General features: G+C 43.0%; 1 protein-coding gene and 1 long non-coding RNA gene across 6 annotated transcripts in view; one reads left to right on the top strand and one right to left on the bottom strand.

Moving 5' to 3' along the window:
- The window catches only part of LOC147029598 (uncharacterized), a 108,114-nt gene that overhangs the window by 65,675 nt on the left and 21,078 nt on the right, over window positions 1-21,361 (bottom strand). The gene's annotated exons all lie outside the window — the stretch shown is intronic.
- Window positions 1-21,361, top strand: part of WDR48 (WD repeat domain 48) — an 82,600-nt gene that overhangs the window by 46,370 nt on the left and 14,869 nt on the right. For 2 of the 5 annotated variants that reach the window (XM_085872762.1, XM_085872758.1), the window contains exons 7-15: window positions 6,510-6,611; window positions 7,809-8,033; window positions 11,406-11,480; window positions 11,684-11,783; window positions 16,784-16,911; window positions 17,037-17,144; window positions 17,406-17,502; window positions 20,863-20,931; window positions 21,233-21,328. In XM_085872762.1, coding sequence (XP_085728888.1) covers window positions 6,510-6,611; window positions 7,809-8,033; window positions 11,406-11,480; window positions 11,684-11,783; window positions 16,784-16,911; window positions 17,037-17,144; window positions 17,406-17,502; window positions 20,863-20,931; window positions 21,233-21,328 — 1,000 coding nt within the window. The remainder of the gene's footprint in view (window positions 1-6,509; window positions 6,612-7,808; window positions 8,034-11,405; window positions 11,481-11,683; window positions 11,784-16,783; window positions 16,912-17,036; window positions 17,145-17,405; window positions 17,503-20,862; window positions 20,932-21,232; window positions 21,329-21,361) is intronic. The other 3 variants (XM_085872759.1, XM_085872761.1, XM_085872760.1) reach the window with 3 other exon arrangements.

Here is a 21,361-nt window from a genome sequence, read left to right as displayed (position 1 = left end):
TCCACTCTTCTGGAAAGGCTTTCCACTAGATGTTGGAACATTGCTGCAGGAATTTGCTTCAATTCAGCCACAAGAGCAATGGTGAGGTCGGGCACTGATGTTGGGTGATTCGGTCTGGCTCGCAGTTGCGTTCCAATTCATCCCAAAGGTGTTTGATGGAGTTGAGGTCAGGGCTCTGTGCAGGCCAGTCAAGTTCTTCCACACCTATGTCGCCAAACCATTTCTGCATTTCTGTATGGACCTCACTTTGTGCATGGGGGCATTGCTATTCTGAAACAGGAAAGGGCCTTCCCCAAACTGTTGTCACAAAGTTGGAAGCTCAGAATTGTCTTGAATGTCATAGTATGCTGTAGCAATAAGATTTCCCTTCCCTGGAACTAAGGGGCCAAGCTCGAAACGTGGAAAACAGCCTCAAACCATTATTCCTTCTCCACCAAACTATACAGTTGGCACTATGCATTCAGGCAGCTTGTGTTCTCCTGGCATCTGCCAATGCAGATTCGTTTGTCGGACTGCCAGATGGTGAAACGTGATTCATCACTCGAGAGTACACGTTTCCACTGCTCCAGAGTCCAATGGCAGTGAACTTTACACCACTCCAGTTGATGCTTGGCATTGCACATGGTGATCTTTGGCTTGTGTGCGGCTGCTCGACCATGGAAACCCATTTCATGAAGCTCTCAACGAACAGTATTTGTGCTGACGTTGCTTCAAGAGGCAGTTTGGAAGTTGGTAGTGAGTGTTGTAACCGGCGACAGATGATTTTTCTGCGCAATGTGCTTCAGCACTTGGCGGTCCTGTTCTGTGAGCTTGTGTGACCTACCACTTCACAGCTGAGCTGTTGTTGCTCCAAGACATTTCCACTTCACAATAACAGCACTTACAGTTAACCGACACAGCTCAAGCAGGGCATAAATTTGATGAACTGACTTGTTGGAAAGGTGGCATCCTATGACAGTGCCACGTTGAAAGTCACTGAGGTCTTCAGTGCAGTCCACTCTTCTAACAACGTTTGTCTAGGGAGATTGCATGGCTTTCTGCTTGATTTTATACACCTGTCAGCAATGGGTGTGGCTGAAATAGCCGAACCCACAAATTGGAAGAGGTGTCCGCATACCTTTGGCCATGTCGTGTTTGTTATGTTTTTTTCTTGGTCTTGTTTACACAATCATCCCAAATGGTCTCTTCCCCAATCAGCTGATTTCCATATTCCTGTGTTGGCTTTGAAAGTTCAGTTCAAATTGCTCATCATTATATCTCTTACTACTAGTTGCCTTATCTTAGCAATTCCATACTTGACTTCTCATAAGCCAGTGAAAAATCTGAAGCTAAGACGGACTGAAATGGCAGGCCGTGAAGGTTTGTCCGGTATTTCTGTGGCTGAATGTACCTTTGTGTTTTTCCGCACCCTGCATTATCACTCGTGACTTTCTGGTGGCATTTCATCAAACGTTTTTTTTGGACAATCTTCAAACTGTTTGTGGCTGTCGTTGTCAGACGGTGAGTGGGTTTAGCGAAAATCTTACATTTATGAATTGTCGGAACACCGTTAAAAGTGATAAACACAGCAGTGAAAAACAATGATTAATTACGAAATGATAAATGTATTATAAGTGCGTTTGATTATCACGAAATATAAGTTGTATTTTCCATTGGTGCTTTGGATATGAGCCTTTTGCTTTAAATACAGCACTGCACCTTGTTTTCATGCTGCCATCCATTTCACCAGTCTGCTGCTATGACCACAACTACTGTAATGCCCCCAATTATTCCCACTTCTCATCGGGGAATGCCAGGGGAAATATTTGGTCCATGTCTTTCATGAACCAGCTGGCCATGCCTGGTGTTCAACTGAAAGTGGCAGGAATGTGGAATTTGTTCAAGATGCTGGTGATATCTCACCTGCTCTTCATGAAGAATACCGTGGGATCTTTAACCTACACAAATGGATGGGATCACTGCTCATCCAGGATCACTGCTCACCTTCACTCCCACCTGTGGAACCAACTTCCACATTCTCTTCCATCTCATTCTTCCCTCCAGATCTTCAAGACAGCTGTTCACCACCATCTCAAATCGTCCCCAATCCAAAACCATGATCTTCTCTACCCTCGTTCAACCCCCATCACACCCGGGTCTCCTCTTCCAAATTTTAAGCTTTCCCTCCTGAGAGTTTCCTTCTGTATCCATAAAGTCCACCCAATGCATTCCTCCTGCCCCTCATTCCTCCCCACACCCATTGTTTGTTGAAGTCTGCCTTCATCTTGGCCTTAAACTCTGATGTTGGTGTTTCTTCCCCCCCCCCCCCCTCTCTCAACTGGTCCTTTTGTCCTGTTGTGTCCTGATGTGTTCAGTTTACTAATTAGAGCTCTTCCACAAGCCTCGACCATGTATGGAAGAAAAAAAAAACCATGCTAATGCTCGCAGATGGAATACCCAGCTTAACATGCATCCGAAGAGAGCTGCACTTTGTGATTGCTGGCACATACCAGCTTGCTTGCTTTGTTTGTTGTTTTTTTTTTGTCATGTTTTGTTTGTCTTTTCAGACTGAAAACCTCAGTTGCTTGGTGTATGGAATTTAATAGTAAAGTATATGCTTATTTCTTCAAATGCCTCCTCTGACGAAGTTGCCAGAGGCATTATGTTTTTAGGTTGTCCGTACGTAGTACGTACGTATGTCCATCCGTCCGTGCAACCTATTCATTTTAATAAAAATTTTTCTCTGTTTTCTCTTGACTGCTTATCCGATTGACACAAAAATTTATTACCAGAGGTGCGACGACTCATGGAGTATATTTTAATGATAATTATGATGTCATAAATCACGTGGTGTGGCAGCCATGTTGGGAGAAAGGAAAATTTTAGACCTCTATCTCCGAAACTGCTCCATGGAAAAAATTTTTTTAACTTGGCACGTCAAGTCCTGCCCATGAGAAATAAGTGATATTTTTTTGATGGTCAGAGGTGGCTTCGTTATGACATAATTGCATACGTCGAACACTTTATCCGATCAATATAAAAAAATTTTGATGGTCATCTAGGGCTAAATTGTATGGGGGGGGATGGGGGACTGATGACGTCATCAGTCATGCGGTTCGGCAGCCATATTTTAGCTCACCTGGAACGTCGTTCTGGGGAGCTTATGGGATGGCACGTCGTCCGTCCATCCGTCCACAAGTACTTGCAACTTCTTCTCTCAAAATACACATACCATTTTGATGAAACTTTACCACAATGTTCATCACCGTGTATGTCCCAAAATTTGTTCATGGCATTAAAAAAAAAAATCGGGCTTTCGGGGAATCTCGGGGAATTGCCCCCCAAAATAGGTATTTGCTCTCTTCTCCGAACGACACACACAATTTCAATGAAACTTGACCACAACCTTCATCACCCGTCATGTACCAAAGTTTGTTCACGACATTCAAAAATACCAGGGTAAATGGGGGTCTACGGAGGAAGTTTATGGGGGGGGTGGGGTTGCCCCCTTAAAAAGGTATTTGCTTTTTTTTCTCAAAAACGACACAATTTTGATGAAACTGAACTACAACCTTCATCACCCATGATGTACCAAAGTTTGTTCATGACATTTAAAAATACCAGGGTAAATGGGGGTCGACAGAGGAAGTTTTATGGGGGGGTGGGGTTACCCCAGGTCAGGTCAGGTATGGGAGCATGTGCCAGAACAGCATGTCGCTGCGTCCACTTTCCGCCGGTACTCCAGGGGCCTCCATCTGGCCATCCCCCAGGCAGATGCCAGGCCCATCCCCATCTCCTTGAGATGATGGTCAACCTGTTGCAACCATGAGGCACGTGGTCGACCCACTGGCCTCCTCCACTCATGAGACTCCCTCGCTGAGAGAATCTGGTGAGCAGGATCAGAGTCAGGAAAACGAGCCACATGTCCATACAGCCGCAACTGACGCTCACGGACTATGCAGGTAACAAATCTCATCCGAGTCTCTCTCAGCAACCGCTCGTTGGACACAAAATCCGACCAGCGATAGCCAAGGATTCTCCGAAGAGACCTGGTACCAAAGGAATTAAGTCTCCGTCTCAGATCCTTGGTCAGAGTCCAAGTCTCGCACCCATAGAGCAAGACTGGAAGTACCAAGGACCTGAAGACTCGGACTTTCGTCCTCCCGCACAGGTACCGGCAGCGCCACACCCCATGATCCAGAGAATCCATGACTCCCCAGGCCCGACCCAGACGTCTATTGACCTCTGACTCGCAGCCAGCAGAGACATGAATATCACTGCCAAGGTAAGTGAATCTCTCCACGACCTCAACATCCTCACCACAAACAGACACAGACAGGACAGCAGCATCCAAGATGTCACCGAAAGTCTGGATCTTAGTTTTGACCCAAGAAACCCGTAATCCCAACGGCTCCGACTCCTCATTCAGCACCTCGAGGGTCCCCAAGAGGATGTCTAAAGTCTCCGCAAAGATGACTGCATCATCTGCAAAGTCAAGGTCCGAGATCTTGACATTCCCAAATGACGCACCGCAACTTGATCTCTCCGACATCCTCCCTAAAATCCAGTCCATACAAGTGCTGAAAAGTGTGGGGGCAAGTACACATCCCTGACGAACTCCAGTAACAACTGGAAATAAGTCAGAGATGGTATCACCACACTTCACAGCACTCTCAGTACCAGAGTAGAGTTCAGACATCAGATCGATCAGTTTTGGTGGCACCCCACGAAGACCAAGAATCCTCCAGAGGACATCCCGATTCACTGAATCAAACGCTTTACAGAGATCAACATAGGCTGCAAGCAGCCCCTGCCGAAACTCTCGTCTGCGTTCGGTGAGGACACGAAGTGCAAGGATACGGTCAATCGTTGACCTCTTTGGTGTAAAGCCTGACTGCTCTGGACGCTGGTGCTCAAGCAGATGGTGGCGAACCCTATCAAGAATTATCCGAGCAAGGACCTTGCCCGGCACTGAGAGCAGCGTCGCCCCTCGGTAGTTGTTGCAGTCTTGGCGATCACCCTTCCCTTTCCAGAGAGGGACAACAAGGCCCCTCTTCCAGTCAGTTGGGATGATGCCTGTGTTCCAGGCAGAGCACAAAACTGCATGCAACGACACGAGTGCAGCATTTCCACCAGCCTTGAGAGGTTCGGCATGGATGCCACAGATCCCTGGAGCTTTGCCCCGTTTCAACTGGTTCACCGCAGCCCGTGTTTCCACAAGCGTAGGTGGACCACATTTGATTCGAGGGTCAGCAACAGGGATTGTAACACCCTTGACGTCCAACTCGACAGTTGGGGGATCAGCCTGGTACAACCGCTCAAAGTAACCGGCCCAGCAGGCCTTCACTTCAGACTCCTCTGCCAAGAGCCTACCACTCTCTGCTCGAACTGCAGTGCTCCGAGGGATGGGCTTGGATGAACGTAATGCGCGAATTCCCCTGTAAGCGGGACGAGAATCACCTGTCCACAGGTGATGCTCTACCCCCTCACAGATTCCTCGCACAGAGGAAGTTTTATGGGGGGGGGTGGGGTTACCCCCCTAAAAAGGTATTTGCTTTCTTCTCAAAAACGACACAATTTTGATGAAACTTAACTACAACCTTCATCACCCATGGTGTACCAACGTTTGTTCATGATATTTGAAAATTTGGGCTCGAAGGGAGTAGAAGGGGGGTTGCCCCCAAAATATGTATTTGCTTTCATCTCTGAAACTACACACACAATTCTGATGAAACAACCTTCATTACCCATAATGTATCAAAGTTTATTCACGGCATTAAAAAAAAAATCTGGGTCTCTGGGCGTTTATGGTGGAGTTGCCCCCCAAAGAGGTATTTGATTGCTTCTCAGAAACGACACACACAATTCCGATGAAACTTGACTACAACCTTCAACACCCATGATGTACCAAAGTTTGTTCATGACATCAGAAATATCGGGGTCTGAGGCGGTGTAAGGGGGTGTTGCCCCCTAAAATATGTATTTGCTTCCTTCTCCAAATCCACACACACTTTCGATAGAACTTGACCACAACCTTTATCACCCATGATGTACAATGTACATTTGTTCACAGTATTAAAAAAAACAAATCCATAGGTATTTACTTTCTTCTCCATCACATATTTTGTTGGTCATCCATGCCTACCAGTGATCCGCTGGTTATCTTATCCAGCCGCTACCAGGTGAGCGTCCAGGGGTATTTCCCCATGTGTAATTTTTTTTTTAACATACAAGCCTTCAATAATAACCCTCACCCACTGCCCCCCTCCTTTCCCAATGCCGTTTTTATTTTGCATCGAGGAAAAAATTAATATCCTCACTGGATTTTTCTTTTTCTGCTTTAAAAGAAGATTTCACTAATATATCTGAATGTTGTTTGTACTTGATGTATTTGGAACATGTCATTCATGTGGCAGTTAATTAAATTCAGAACTTTCATTGAATTGTGTTTTTAAAAATCCTCTCCAATATATATATATATATATATATATTTTTTAATTATTATTATTATTTATTTATTTTGTGCACAGGTGTTACGTGTTTGGGATCCACGCACGTGTGCCAAACTGATGAAGCTCAAAGGACATACAGACAATGTGAAATCTTTGCTGTTGAACAGAGATGGCACTCAGGTCAGGCCTCATATGGGGATCTTTTAAAGAATGAGCATGAAGTTAATGTTGAGTGCATTATAGATACAGTTCAGCTTTAAAATAAAATGTGATCATCCATGTAATTCAGAGGAGATTGCTTATAAAATGTCATGGGAGGAATAGCAACATTCTAAAGCCAGAATGGCAAGAATACCCTGTCTTTTTTTCTTACACACAGCACAGTATGAACAATAACGAAGCGCTGATTTGACATTTTCAATGTCTTCTCGTGTTTTAAAGGCATTGTATGTCGGCCAAATTGGGCCGGAGGATGCCACAGTGTTAACCTCAGAAATAAACTTAATTTTATTTCAGACAAAGTATTTGAATTTTTGTCCAAGTTTATAGAACACCTGAAACATAATGTTTATGATGGAGAGGTTAATTGAGATGACACTTTCGTTAATTGAGATAGTACTGCATTGATACGGTTACTTTCACTCGTCTAGGAAATAGCACATTTGTTCCTTGTCAATAGTCGCTCCAAGATATTATCTCTGAGCATCAGGAAGTTTTAGTGAATAATTCCGGTATTAAATGTTAAGAGGTTTCTTTGTATTCCTCGACTTTTCTGGATCCCTATGTTTCATAAGAACCCGTACAAGTATAGGTTTTTGCGAGTGCCAGGCAGTGTTATACCAAACAGTTATCGGTTGTAGTTAACTCATGCTCACAAGTCGTTAGGGAACAGTTCAGGAAATATTGTTTCGCAACTTCGAAGAATTCTGGTATTAACACTTTCTGGAGCATTAATTCTTCTTTCGAGTTCTTAGATGGGATTAGATGTCTCAATATCAAGTCAGTTGACGTTTTTGATTTTAACAAATTTGTATACTAAGTTGTCAATGGACGGATCCACTTCACATGGTTGAAGTATGTGTTTTGATGATGGGAACATTAAACATTGAAACATCGTTGTCTATTTAATTTGAAATTGATGTGAAGCAAGTTTTACAATATTTGTTCCAGTTCATAAGTCAGCCTCCACTGCCATTTCAACGTAGCACAACCCTCTTGCTGCGCTGTACCCTCTGTACCACAGCTATCAGTTTCCCAATGTCACGTGACCACCTGAGTTATGGATCTGTGACAATTTGCTCATGCAGTTGTTATTTTTTACATTTTTTTTATTTGTTATGTTTTGTTTTTTCACATCTGTCTGTCACTTTCTTGCAGTGTTTGTCAGGAAGCTCGGACGGCACCGTCCGTCTGTGGTCCTTGGGCCAGCAGCGGTGCATCGCGACATATCGTGTGCACGACGAGGGTGTCTGGGCCCTGCAGGTCAATGAATGCTTCACACAGGTCTACTCTGGGGGCCGTGATCGTAAAGTCTATTGCACGGATCTTCGCAATCCTGACAACAGGCTCCTAATCTGTGAGGAAACGGCTCCTGTGCTCAAAGTAAGCTGGCGGATCAGAGCTGTAGACACCACAAATTAGGGCAACACTATTTGTGATAAGATTTCATATTGTACTTGTGGCATGAAATCTGCCATATTTTCTAGCGCACAAGTCGATTCTTGTTTTTTTTTTTTTTTCCTGGAAGTCCTGACTTCGACTTGTACTCAGAATCAATGTATCTATGGTTTAAAGACATTGAATTGCACAAATGAAAGAAGAAAAAAAAAATGTTAAGTGTGATATTTTCTGAAATGAATTTTTTATTTAAAACACAGTGCTCAGTGATTAAGCTTTCATGGATTAAAATGTGCTTGTATTACAATAAGCGCCAGGTATTCGTCTTTATTAAGGAGTAGTGAACCGTGACAAAATGTAATGTACTCTGAGCCAGTGAGGACAACGATTCTGTATCTCGTTTTAAATACTGTCCCTCTATATGATAACAAACATGTTGAAAAACTATTTACATTCCTAATTCATCCGAAAGGTGGTACCACATAGTAGTTCAGTTAATATGCACAAAATAGCTCATTAACATTCATGACCCTGGATGTTGTTTGTGTCAGGGCAGAATTAACAGCTCCATTGTCCTGATTGAATGCCAGTTTTGTGACTGCTGTCGTTAATTTAGCTTCGTCTTGTACTTTTAAATCGACTTATCTAAGAACGAAGGAAAGAAAAATGGGAAAGTTATCCAATTCGACTGGTAGGCTGAAAAATCTGGTGTGTAGAAACTACAACCATCATGAGGTTGTCATTCCTTTTATTTATTTATTTGAATGTGGAGAGATTCAGATGAGGTTTCAACCATGTTATTGTTGTGTATGTACGATACTGTCCTTGAATACCAATTTAAATTTATCTCTTTGTTGTGGTTGTTACTTCCACCACTGAAGGTGGAAGCAGGTTATGTTTTCACCCTTGTCTGTCTGTTTGTTACTTGCAAAATCGAAGATTTTTCAAGTATATTGGGCAGTCGATTTTGTTGTTCTGTCTGTCTGTCTGTCTGTTTGTTTATTGCCTATAGGACACAATTCCAAACCAATCTCGTCATGAAACTTTACCAAGTTGTAGAGGTTGTCTCAACTGAGAAGCCTGTTAACTTTGAGGTCAAAGGTCATCTTGAGGTCAAATTTATAAGTCATTTTTCACCCGATTGACTTGAAATTTGAACAATATTTGCATATTGTCTTACTGAATTGTAAAACCAGCTCTTTTTGAGGTCAAAAGGTCAAAGGTCAACTCAAGGTCAAACTTCTAAAATAATCAATTTTTATCTGAAAAATCGTCAATTTTCATCCGATTGACCTGAAAATTAAACAGCAATTTGATGGTGCATTACTGAATTGTGAAACCAACTATTTTTGAGATCAAAAGGTCAAAGGTCAACTCAAGGTCAAACTTCTCGAATCAATTTTCAACTGCAAAATAGTCAATTTATATCCTGTTAACTTGAAAGTTGAACAGGATTTGCATAGTCCATCACTGGATTGAAGAAGCAACTATTTTTGAGGTCAAAAGGTCAACTCAAGTTCAAACTTCAAATATCAATTTCAATCTGAAAAATAATCAATTTTCATCCGATTGACCTGAGCTTTGATTAAGATTGTCAGTTTTAATCTTAATGAAATGGACAATTTCATGTATCCATAGCAATCTTTGGAGAGGGAGTGGATTTTGCAAGTATCGTGCTCTTCACGACATCTTTTTCTTGTTTGTCTATCTGTTTGTGAACAGGATATCTTAAAAAGTTGTGGACAGATTCAGACAAAGCTTGGTGGATGAAATGGTTAGATGACAAAAACAAGCTGATTAGATTTTGGTTCAGGTCTGATTCCAGATCTGGCCTATCAGTGGGATACAAAATGTAAACTGTTCAACCTGACGAAGGTATGCGCTCTATGAGAGGGGGTGGATTTTGCAAGTATCCTGTTCTGAACGACGTCTTTTTCTTGTTTGTTTGTTTGTGTACAGGATTTCTCAGAAAGTTGTGGATGGATTCTGATGAGATTTGGTGGGCAGGTTGGGTGTGTGACAAGGACAAACTCATTAGATTTTGGTGAAGATCCAGATCCAGATCCGGCGACTGTAATTTTTTACGCGATTCTTCACCATTGAGAGACGGGGCCAAAAACGATATATAGCATGATATCTCAAAAAGTTGTGGACTGATTCCGATGAAACTTTGTGGACACTTTGGGTATGTGATGAGGAAGAATTTTTTTCAATTTTGGTGAAGATCTGAATCCGGATCCGATAATTTTTCAGTGATTCTTCAGGCCTAAGTCTCCAAAATCTACGGCCACTAGCAATTATACGGCAGCCGCAGTATTTCCACGGTCACACAATGTAGCAATCACATATGTTTTTATTTTTCGGGGAGTCGCACGGCGTATTTACAAATTGTGGAGACCGAAAACGTGGGGTTGCCGTACGGTCTTTGATTTGATGTCGCACGGTGACCTTAAGGGGGCCCTGCGGTGGCCATATAATTTTCAAGGTAGCCTCAAGGTGCCCACAAGGTAACCGCAGGGGGGCCCTAAGGCGAACGTGCGGCCAGACGGACGGTAACGAGTGGGTTCATTTTTTTTTTTTTAACCAGGTTTTTTTTTTCGGCTTGTCGAATTGCTACGGCAAACGTAGAAATGAAAAAAAGTTATAACTCTGCATTATAATTCCACGGAGACCCCTATGGCCTGTAAAAGATGGCCATACGGCGTAGGGCCACACTGAGGCCACCGCAGAAACTCTGCGGCCGCCACACGTTTCTGTCAATTCAGAGGGCGTACGGCCGCCTTATCCTCGCCGTAGAGCAAATGTGACTTCGGCCTCACCATTGAGAGATGGAGCTAAACTGATATATACTGTATCACGATATCTGAAAAAGTTGTGGACCAATTCAGATGAAACTTGGTGAGCAGTTTGGGTGTGAGACAAGGAAGAATTGATTCGATTTTTGGAGAAGTTCTGAATCCAGATCCAGAGAGCAGAATTTATTAATTTTTAAAGCGATACTTCACCATTGAGAGATGGGGCTAAGGACGATATATAGCATGATATCTCAACATTTTATTGGGCCTGATATGTTATATTGGATCAGGCATTACCTGGTGGCGGTATGCTTACTCCTGAGTGTTATCGTTGTCATCGTTTCTCAAAGAGGAATCTTACTTGGTTCTTTAAAACAATTTGTTTTTTTCCTTAGAGTTGGCATTTCAGTTGATCTATACATTTTGTCGAGCGCTGCAGTTTTTTGATGTAATTGCAGAATTTATTTCAGTCAACTTGAAAACATCTTCATTCGGGCAGGTACTTGGCTATCATCGAATTTTGACGAGGTTAGAATAACATTGCACACTGTTTCACACGCAGCTGGAGCTTGACCGATCAGCTGATCCACCACATGCCATTTGGGTTTCGACAACTCAGTCATCGGTTAATAAATGGGTAAGTGCGGCGCCTCCGTCAATAAATGGGTGGCTGCAGTCATTTTGTCCATGTGATTTTGTCCATGCAGTCATTTTTTTGTCCATGCAGTCATTTTGTGCACAATCCATGTGATTGGTTAAGTTGTACCATGTACCCCTGTTTCTGGAATTTGTTGTCAAGTTTGCTTGGACTGCACACTGAAGCTTGTTTTCATTTTGCAGTCATTAAAGGGGCATAACTTCCGGCTGTCTGGCGACTATGACAACGACTGTGCTGTCTCTTTAACACCGCTGTGCACACAACCCGATCACGTGATTAAAGGTGTGATGATGCACTATTGCTTGAGGTCCTGAGGAATTATGGATTGCGAGGTTCCGAGAATAATGAGGCGGTTTACATACATGGGAATTTAAACAAATATAGATGCAATGCTATGCTATTTGTTTTCTTCTTCATTGCATTTGGTTAATCACTTTCTCTCGATCCTATTCGTCCCCAAAACTTAAATGATTGTGTGTTACCAGCCTCGGTGGCATGATGGTTAGAGTGTCTGCTCTGAGTCTAGGAGGTCGATGGTTCGAACCCCAGCCGAGTCATACCAAAGACTTTAAAATTGGTACGTGCTGCCTCTTTGCTGGATGCTCAGCATTTAAAAAGGATAGAACATGGACAAACAACCATAGGTTGGTAATAATAGCACAGGCTTTGATGGGCCTCATGGCCTCCTACATCAAAGTTCCTTGTAAGGAATCTCACATTATTATAATTATTGTTATTGTGTGTTACTTAAATATCTACAATTGGAATAATACCATCCCCACAGGTTTAACCATGTTTGATACCATGATATCTTTAGTATTTGTAAAAGAGTAGGATAGCCGGCTTAAAATCTCCTTTGAAAGAAAGCATGTTCCTTGTTATAGCACTTGTGTGTTATTATACTCGAGTGTTTTTTTTTTTATGCCTCCGCACCAAGGGTGCAGTGAGGCATTATGTTTCCGGGTTGTCCGTCCGTCTGTCCGTCCGTCCATCCGGATTTTCGTTTACGCGATAACTCAAGAAGCAAATTGTAGAATTCCATCAAACTTGGTAAAAAGGTAAAGGAAGACAGGGCAATTAAGTGATTAGATTTTGGGCCAGATGTGATAAAGGTCAAGGTCAAACTCTGAAATTTTACTGTTTACGCCCCAACTCAAATATTGGACAGAATTTCATCAAACTTGGTACAAAGGTAAAGTTAGACAGGGCAATTAACTGATTAGATTTTGGGCCAGATATGATAAAGGTCAAGGGTCAAATATGTCAATACTCAAGTGTTTGTGCGGGAGAGCGGAGGCATACCCATCAACTGCGCGCAGTCGAATTACTCTAGTTTTTTTTCAATTCTGATTTTATTGGCTGGAATCAAATCTAGAACAAGGAAGCTCAAATGTTTGCAAGCTCATTACTGGGCTATCCAACAAGCATATCGGCAATTGAAATTTAACAAATTGTGAATAACTTCGAGCCACATCTTGTGTTATGACGTCCATAATAGTATTTGCAAGGATTTACGATGAATTAAGGCGCAGGAGGAGGCCATTCGGCCCATCATGCCTGCACCGCACCAAACCAGATTTAATCAATCCGTCGATACCCCTTCCCTTCATGTGGAGCCTTTTGGCTGCTCCACTGGTGCTCATTTCGTCGACCTCTGAAGGATGACAGGCTGTCAACCCCCTGGTGTTAATTCAGTAGCCAATGGGGCTTGAACTCAGGACCCCAGGATCCCAAGCTAGCACCCTAACCACAAAGCCAACACCAGGCTTAAATGGCGCTTTTATATACAAACATTGGGGCCGGTCGACGACAACTTTCTCGACATCAAACAATGCACAGTATTATTATATTGTTGCGGGAATGACTAATTGGGGCTAAATTCTAGGATAGGTTATGACTTCGAAGATGGATTAGTTATCTTCAGTATTAAGTATAGTAGCATACGCGTGAGGTAATGTAATTGTGATATTAACTATGCGTTGTTTTATGTCGAGAAAGTTGTCGTCAACCGGCTCCAATGTTTGTATATACAGCCGCCATCCCTTCAAACCCCTTTTTAAAATCTCGTTTCCTTTGTAATCTGGCTTGTGTTCTTTTAAAACATCCTGGTGTGCCATCAGGGGAGAGTTTGGGTGGGAAATGTCATGGCGACACACTGATCAAACGAGGCTGTGGGTCAATAGCGGCCAAGAGGGGAAGGGTTAAGTGCGGGTGGGGTGAGTTCTTTAAACGTGGGTGCAACCAGGTTGGGGGAGGAGAAAAGCTTGGAACCTCACCTTGTGAAGCTGCATGTGAATACTGCAGGGTTTCCCCCCTTAATGGCCCTTCCTTTAGTGCTGCGCTCTATGCCACGCCCCAGCCAGCCACTTCCGCCCTCCTCTTCTCGGGCTGGGAATGGACTGCAGCAAGGACGTTGGCTCGATCCTGCTCGTGCCTCAAGATCCAACGGTGTCCCGCTGGGCATCGCCAGGGTATTTTCTGTCTCGTCCATCCCTCAATATTGTCTATATCTCGTGGGATGATTGGCCCCATTAAAGTTAGTAGACTGCGAGCTGGTCAGCGTTTAATCATAAACTTGCGCCTAAAAGGGTTGATACTCTTAATCGTGTTCCATTACCTTGACATCCAACAAAACCCATTTCTTGAGTTGCGCATTTCCAGCGTTTGGAAGTGGCAGACCCTTAAAATACCCTAAAAACCCTTTCAGGGAAATATTTTCACCAGAGGCTGATTTTTATTTGATGACATCTAGATTCAATGCAGACTACAAAACATACACGTAAGAAATGAAAATCATCGGCATTTGCAGATAAGAAGGACCCTGTTCAGGGGCCATGAAGGGTCTGAATCAGAAATTTGTGCATGAGAAAATTTTTTGTTGCAAACTCCTCTATTCTAACGGTACGAAACAAAAATGCAACATCAGAAAATTTCTGACCCAGCACCTTCGGATAAGAAGGCCCCTTTGGCTTGAAGGGTCAGAACTAGAGTCTTGGAAAAACATTAATCAAAATTCCAAGCCCGAGCAAATTTCCACTTCATACACATCACAAATATGCATGTGAATAATGATGCGGTGCAAAAGAAGTTTTAGTATTTGTAATTTGTACATAAGAAGGACCAGAAAAGGGTTCAACATTGGTGTTAATCAGAATTCTCACCCGAGAAAATTTTTTGTTGCAACCTTTTTCTATTCTAATGGTACAAAACAAAAATGCAGCGTAAGAAACTTTGATACGGCACTTTCGGATGAGAAGGTGCCTTAGGCTCGAAGGGGTCAGAAATCGTACTCGTCGCACTCAACTACTTGCAGAAGTAAAAGCTGAGGGGACATCGAGAAAGACTGTTCTTCAAGATTTAATATTATTATGTTGAAAATTTTAACGGATATAAAGTCATCTTTTCCAAAAATAAAAATGGGACTGCACATTCGTACCACCACAGAGCACTCGAAGAAAAAAAAAATGTCTGAACAAGTTCTGGTGGTTTACCTTCGCCCGTTATCAGTGATAGTATTTACCTGTGCCACTGAATGGGGGAAGGAGGTGATGTTTTCACCCCTGTCTGTCTGTTCATGTACAGGATATCTCAAAAAGTTGTGGACGGATTTGGATAAAACTTGGTGGTCAGGTTGGGTGTGCGACAAGGACGAATTGATTCGATTTTGGTGAAGATCAAGATATGAGTTTTATTTAATTTTTAACATGATTCTTCACCATTGAGAGATCGGGCCCAAAACGATATATAGCATGGTATTTCAAAAGTGTATTTGGCCCGATATGTTCTCGTGGATCAGGCATTGCTTGGCGGATGTATGCACTCTATTGAGTGCACCTCTAGTTGAAATATGCACCTCTAGTAGTATTAACATTGGTATTTGGAATCGCATGTATGTGGACTTGAAACAATCGTGTGTGTTCAGGAAACCCAGGCACTTCTTCCACCATGTTGGAGAGAGAGACAGAGACAGAGACAGAGAGACAGACAGAATGAATGGCCTTATACCTCCAACTGATGATTGGGTCAAATCCATTGAAGTGTGACTGTTATTGTCCGTTTTGTTCAATTGATGAAACCCTCAGCTCTGTGTTACTTCTTCCTCTCATCCGCCACTTCTGTGCTTGGTCGGACGTTGCGTTCGAATGGGATGGTACATGGACTCTTGTGGGCCCTTTGAGCCTTAGGGGCCTTCTTATCCAAAATGCCGTATCAGAAAGTTTCTTGTGCTGCATTTTTGTTTTTATATCATTAAAACAGAGCACTTTGCAACGAAAAAATTATCGGGTACAAATTTCTGATCAAGACCCTTTCTGACCCCTTCGAGCCAAAAGGACCTTCTTATCCGAAAGTGCCGGGTCAGAAATTTTCTTGCGTTGCATCTTTGTTTCATACCACTAGAGAATAGAGCAGTTTGCAACGAAAAATTTTCTCGGGCACAAATTTCTGATTACCGGTAAGACTCTTTGTGGACCCTTATTTGGGTCCTTCTTATCAACAAATGCCGATGATTTTCATTTCTTACGCGTGCGTTTTGTATTCAGTGTCTAATGTAGATGTCATCAAGTAATTAATCAGCCTCAGGCACAAATATTTCCAAAAAAGGGTTTTAAGAGTCTTTTCAAGGGTCTGCCACTTCCAAACGCCAGAAATTCCCAACTCAAGAAATGGGTTTTGTTCGATGTCATGGTAATGTAACACGATAAAGAGCATCAAAGCTTTTGGGCCTCAGTAGATAGGTAACTAAGTAACTGCCGTTCGTTCGTTGATTCTTGGGCGTGTGTACGGTACGGGTGAAGGTGCATGTATTGCTGATTTATCATTGCTTCATTTATATTCCGGCCTCATGTTACTGATTTAATTATAAAACCACTTTGTCTCTGGGTGAATTTGGGTGGTCTGTTCGCTGTGCAATTGTGCATGTCCGTTAAAGGACGAATTGGAAACGGGTGATAAGCGCCCATAACCCGGCCGTGTGCCGAGAGACTCCGCTGGGTCGTCATTAGAGATCAGGCATATGGCACCGAATCGGCACAACGCATCGTCTGGCTCGGTTGTCCCTCTCGGCGTGGTATCATGGTGGACAGACACTTGATCCGGCCCAGGACGACCGAATCATTAGGCCACCTTGCCTTTCTTGATTGAGTTCATTGGGATTTGTATCAGGCAACTGGGACGGCCTGACGGCTTTAACAGTATTGCTAACGTTGTGGATTCTCTCCTTGTATAAAGAATGCAGCTGACAGGTTGTCCCACTGTGTGCGTGTGTGTGCGGTTTGCGACAGGTGGGGCGAGCATAATTCAGTATCACATTCTGAATGACAAGCGTCACATCCTTACGAAGGATACCAGTAACCACGTTTCATACTGGGATGTCCTCAAGGTTGTCGCTCTTAAGTATCCACTATTTGAGGTTGTCTTTGATTTTGATGAATATGTTTCCATTTGTTTGTTTTGTTCCCAATTTTATTATCAGTTTAGTTGGTAAGCCATGCAGATTTCCTGTGGCTCATAATACAAGTTGGTTCTTCATTTTAGGCATGCAAGGTGGAAGAGCTGGGTGTGGTCGATTTTGAGGAAGAGATAAAGACTCACTTCAAGATGCTGTATGTTCCCAATTGGTTCTCCGTCGATCTCAAAATTGGGGTAACTACGATTGTTGTCCTTGTTATTATTGAGATAATAACTCGTACGCAAATGATCTATTGTCTAAGTATTTTGATGAGCAGAGCCGTAAAAAAAAAATGTAGGTTTTCTAGATTTTCATTGTTCCAAGCCAATAGTTCAGCAACCTTGTGAATGAATGCCACCGGTCCTTGGAAATAATGATTGTTGTTATATTTTGCCATTCTTTGTCAGAATTTCATCAAGAGAAAGCCCAAAGCTATTTGCTTGTGTTTATCCCAGATGCTCACCATTACCTTGGAAGAAAACGATTGCTTTGCAGCATGGGTGTCAGCAAAGGATGCTGGCTTTGCGAGTCAGGATGGGGCTGACCCCAAGTGTGAGTGTTCACTGTGGCTTTTGTACCTCCATTCACTACCATCCATGTATTATACTTACACAGTAAGGTGGAGGAGTGGTAGTGATGGAGGTGGGCTGGGGGGCTGCTGGGTGGTAAATTTCCTGCAAATTTTTACGTATGTAGTAAATCTTATTCTGACAAGTGTAATTTCCACTTGCCTCTCCACTCTTCCTCCAATAACATGCTTTGCCTTCCTATGTTTTTTGCAACGTCCTTATGAGGGTTGTCCTTATTTGCAAATTAAGTTAGGAATTGTTAAATCCATTACCCCCTAATTTTGTTCAAATGTCTCAAAAGACATCGCATGACAAAATTCATCGATTTTTTTTTGCTCCATACTAATCCACACCCACTTCCTCGGGGAGCGAGAGGATTTGTTTTCGGAATTGGCATAGTTTCCCTCCCACAATACCTCCTCCGGCAGGGGTCAGTGGTTCAATAACTTGCACGATTCGACATGTTCAGGTGAAAATCGCAAGTCGTCTCTTAATTCACCTTCTCATACTTAACAAGATGTACAAATGGCTTGAGCGGCAGGGAACTATGCCCTAAAGAAGACTTGAACAACAAGCTGCAGATGTCACAGAGTTCTCTTTCCTCACAAGTGAGCTTTAAACTGTCTTGAAACCATATAATGCCTTGGCCATCCATCTTGCATGATGCTGGGCACTCCGGGTGCTATAGATCGCCATCCACGTGCTACAGATCGCAGTGCACGAGGAGCGATGCCACCAAGAAAGGTTCACCGTATTCAAATAAAATGCAGAAATCATGTGAGTCACAAGGTAAAACTTTAACCTCAGTAAGCAGCTGCTAAATTTTATTCAATAGGCAGAAATTTTGTTGTGAATCATTTGCTTGTGTTTTGGAACGAGATGAGGCGAGAGTGTTTAAAAAATCTGAACTTCCAAAATGAGAACGGCACTCGGAAGGTCGCATACCTTCACTCGGCCGAACAGTTTCTGCATCGTATCCACTGAACTGAAAATAAATAGAATGCTCATTGCCAATCACAACGCACACAGTATGGTGTAGCTTCCGGACGCCATCTTGGTTAGTACTCGCTGTTGGGTGAAGGCGATTTCCGTTACGCGTTTGTGTGTAATCGAGAATGAAAAACGGTGTCGTTTTTTTTTTTCACCTTTTGCGCGATAGTTTTTCAACAGTTCACTTGTCGTCGTAACTTTCACAATAAAGTTCGAGAACAAATATTGTTCATTTGAGAGTGTGAAGAACTCGGGCCATGTTAATGAAGCTTACGGAGATCAAGTCTGTCCGTTTGCTCCACAATTATTGGGGTTTTTTGGTCAAAATTGAAAACGTGAATTTACCTGTCGTGTTTTTTTTACTTTAGTAACATATGAAAATGATGCAAATCAAAGTGATCAAATATAACCAACTTTATTATGTACAGTATGCCCAAACCGTTGGCAGAGTGAGCAGTCGAGAAAATGTGCATGTCTGCTGCAGGCAGGGTGATTCATCAATGTGTGTGCCGTCCCTCGGATGGACGTTAAACCGGACGTCCCGTCACACACTCGCCTCTTGGCTGTCTCGCTATTGCCGGCAACAGGTGGGATTAATGGTGGCCGTCAACATAAATACACTCGTTAATCCTCCCCACATAAAAAAAACAAACTGTGATAAACCTATTTCCGACCTACAAACAAATCGATCTTACAAACAGGGTTTATGTAATGAGCGCCGAATGAAAGGCTGCGATGCTGCAGTGATATTTCTGAGTGAACTGCACTAATCCTGTTCATCAACATGTAAACATACCTGTGAAACGTCTTTCCACAACCCTCACCGAACTAATCGGAGCAGTTTATTGCTGAACAAAATGTCATTTTAACATTTATTTGGCTTTTTCAATATGAGGCGTGTTCAAAACGAACTCTATCCGCGACGTGAGACAGCCAAGTAATGCTAACCAAGATGGCGCCGGTCATGCGACCTCAAGCTCACGGGGCAACACTTTTTATGCGTTCTGAGAATTCTATTTATTTTCAGTTCAGTGGTTGCATCCCACTGACAGGCCGGATCTGCATCCGGACCTGAGCCAAAATCAAATCGCCTTGTTCTCATCACATACCCAAATTATCCCCCTAGTTTTGTCATAATCCATCCACAACCTTTTGAAATATCATGATGTGTGTTTCACGTGGCTGGCTTAAGATCCTCGGGTCTTGAGTTCAAGCCCCCTGTTGTCCAGTAAATAACACCAGGTGGGTTGACTCAGCCTGTCATCCTTCCAAGGTCGGCAAAATGAGTAACACTTTACTGGTAACAGGGGGCGCAGCATCAGCAGCACAGCCGCACATCTGTGAAATGATGCAGCCAAGTAGCCACAGGCTACATCCGAATGAATGAATATGCATAGTGTTGGCATAATGGTTAGCGTGGTGGGCTTGGGATCCTGGGGTCCTGAGTTCAAATCCCACTCGGCTGTTGAATTAATACTAGATGGGGTTAACTCAGCCTGTCATCCTTCTGAGGTCGGTAAAATGAGTACCAGCTTGCTGGGATGATTGTGCCATTCAAGTGAATATCCTGCGTCGGAGTGGTGACCCCTCCAGGTTTGTGCCCAATAGTCCAGGAGACTGTGAAGACAGCACAAACGCTCTGCGCAGAGTATGGTCCCAACGGATTTGGATTGGATGCATGTCATTTTGGCCCCATCTCTCGATGGTGAAGAATCACTTTAAAAAAAAATAAAAACTCTCAGATGCGGATCTGGACCTCCAATAAAATCGAATAAACTCGTGCTTATCACAATCCCAACCTGTCGACCAAATTTTGGCTGAATCCGTCCGCAACTTTTTTGAGATATCGTGCTCGCAGACAAACAGACGGGTGAAAATATAACCTCCGTCCACCTAATGTGGTGGAAGTGATCAGGACCATTCTAATCTATATAATAGTCTTCCCAAACTGTCTCATGTTTATACAAACATTAATTGCTTTCAAAGTGTTGATTTAAAAGACATTCCTGCAAATCTCAGTGAATGTTAAGCCAAATGTTTTTGGACTGCTTGCAGTAACAGTGTTCTGCACATGGAGTGATCCAATGATCATTGTGAATGTTCGAGCTTGACGATAAAGTTGCTTGAGGCATCTTGTTGCTTATCACTCCCAAACTTTAACATGTGATGGTGTAATTAATGCACATACATACACAGGGGGGTCATGGGTGGCACATTCACAGGGTTTGCAGATTTTGTTACAGGATGGATGTGGTGGTGGTGGGGGTGGGGGGAGGGGTGGGTGGGTGGTGTGAGGGCACCTCTTATGCTATGTGATACCACCTCTGATTTTTTTTTTTTATCTGTATGCAAGCTTACAGAGCTGTCAGATGTGTCATTTTGCCTGCAGAGATGCCTGTGAACAGTTTCGTGTCAATTTCAGGTGAGTTACAGGTCGTTTTGACAGTAACATGTAGCATAAGTGGTGCCCCCAGTTTGAAAATCTGCAAGCTCTGTGGATGCTTTCTCTGTGACTCTTCACCCCTCTCCCCTCCTACACATGTGCACACACTTGATGATCCTCTCATGTGTCAGTTTTGTCGTCGTATGGAATGCATGAAGTAACTTCGATGGTCACCTTGTAAGCTTGTACTATATTGTTCTGTTTGTTTGTGAGTTGTCAATGTACAAATTTACCTCTTGAGTGAGTTAAAAAAAAAACAATTAATTCCTCTTCACTCCAGTGAACTTTGGAGGATTGTTACTTCAAGCACTTCTCGAGCACTGGCCAAGAACGCATGCAGGTCCTCTGGAGGAGGATGACATGGAGCTCAACCAAGGTAAAGAGGTAGATATTTGTGAATCACCAAAGC

This window comes from Eptatretus burgeri, chromosome 3 (assembly GCF_056783735.1).
Source record: "Eptatretus burgeri isolate ZD-2024b chromosome 3, Ebu_testis_v1, whole genome shotgun sequence".
Lineage (NCBI taxonomy): Eukaryota > Metazoa > Chordata > Myxini > Myxiniformes > Myxinidae > Eptatretus > Eptatretus burgeri.
Note: the sequence above shows the minus strand (reverse complement) of the source record. Positions and strands in the feature narration are given on the sequence as shown.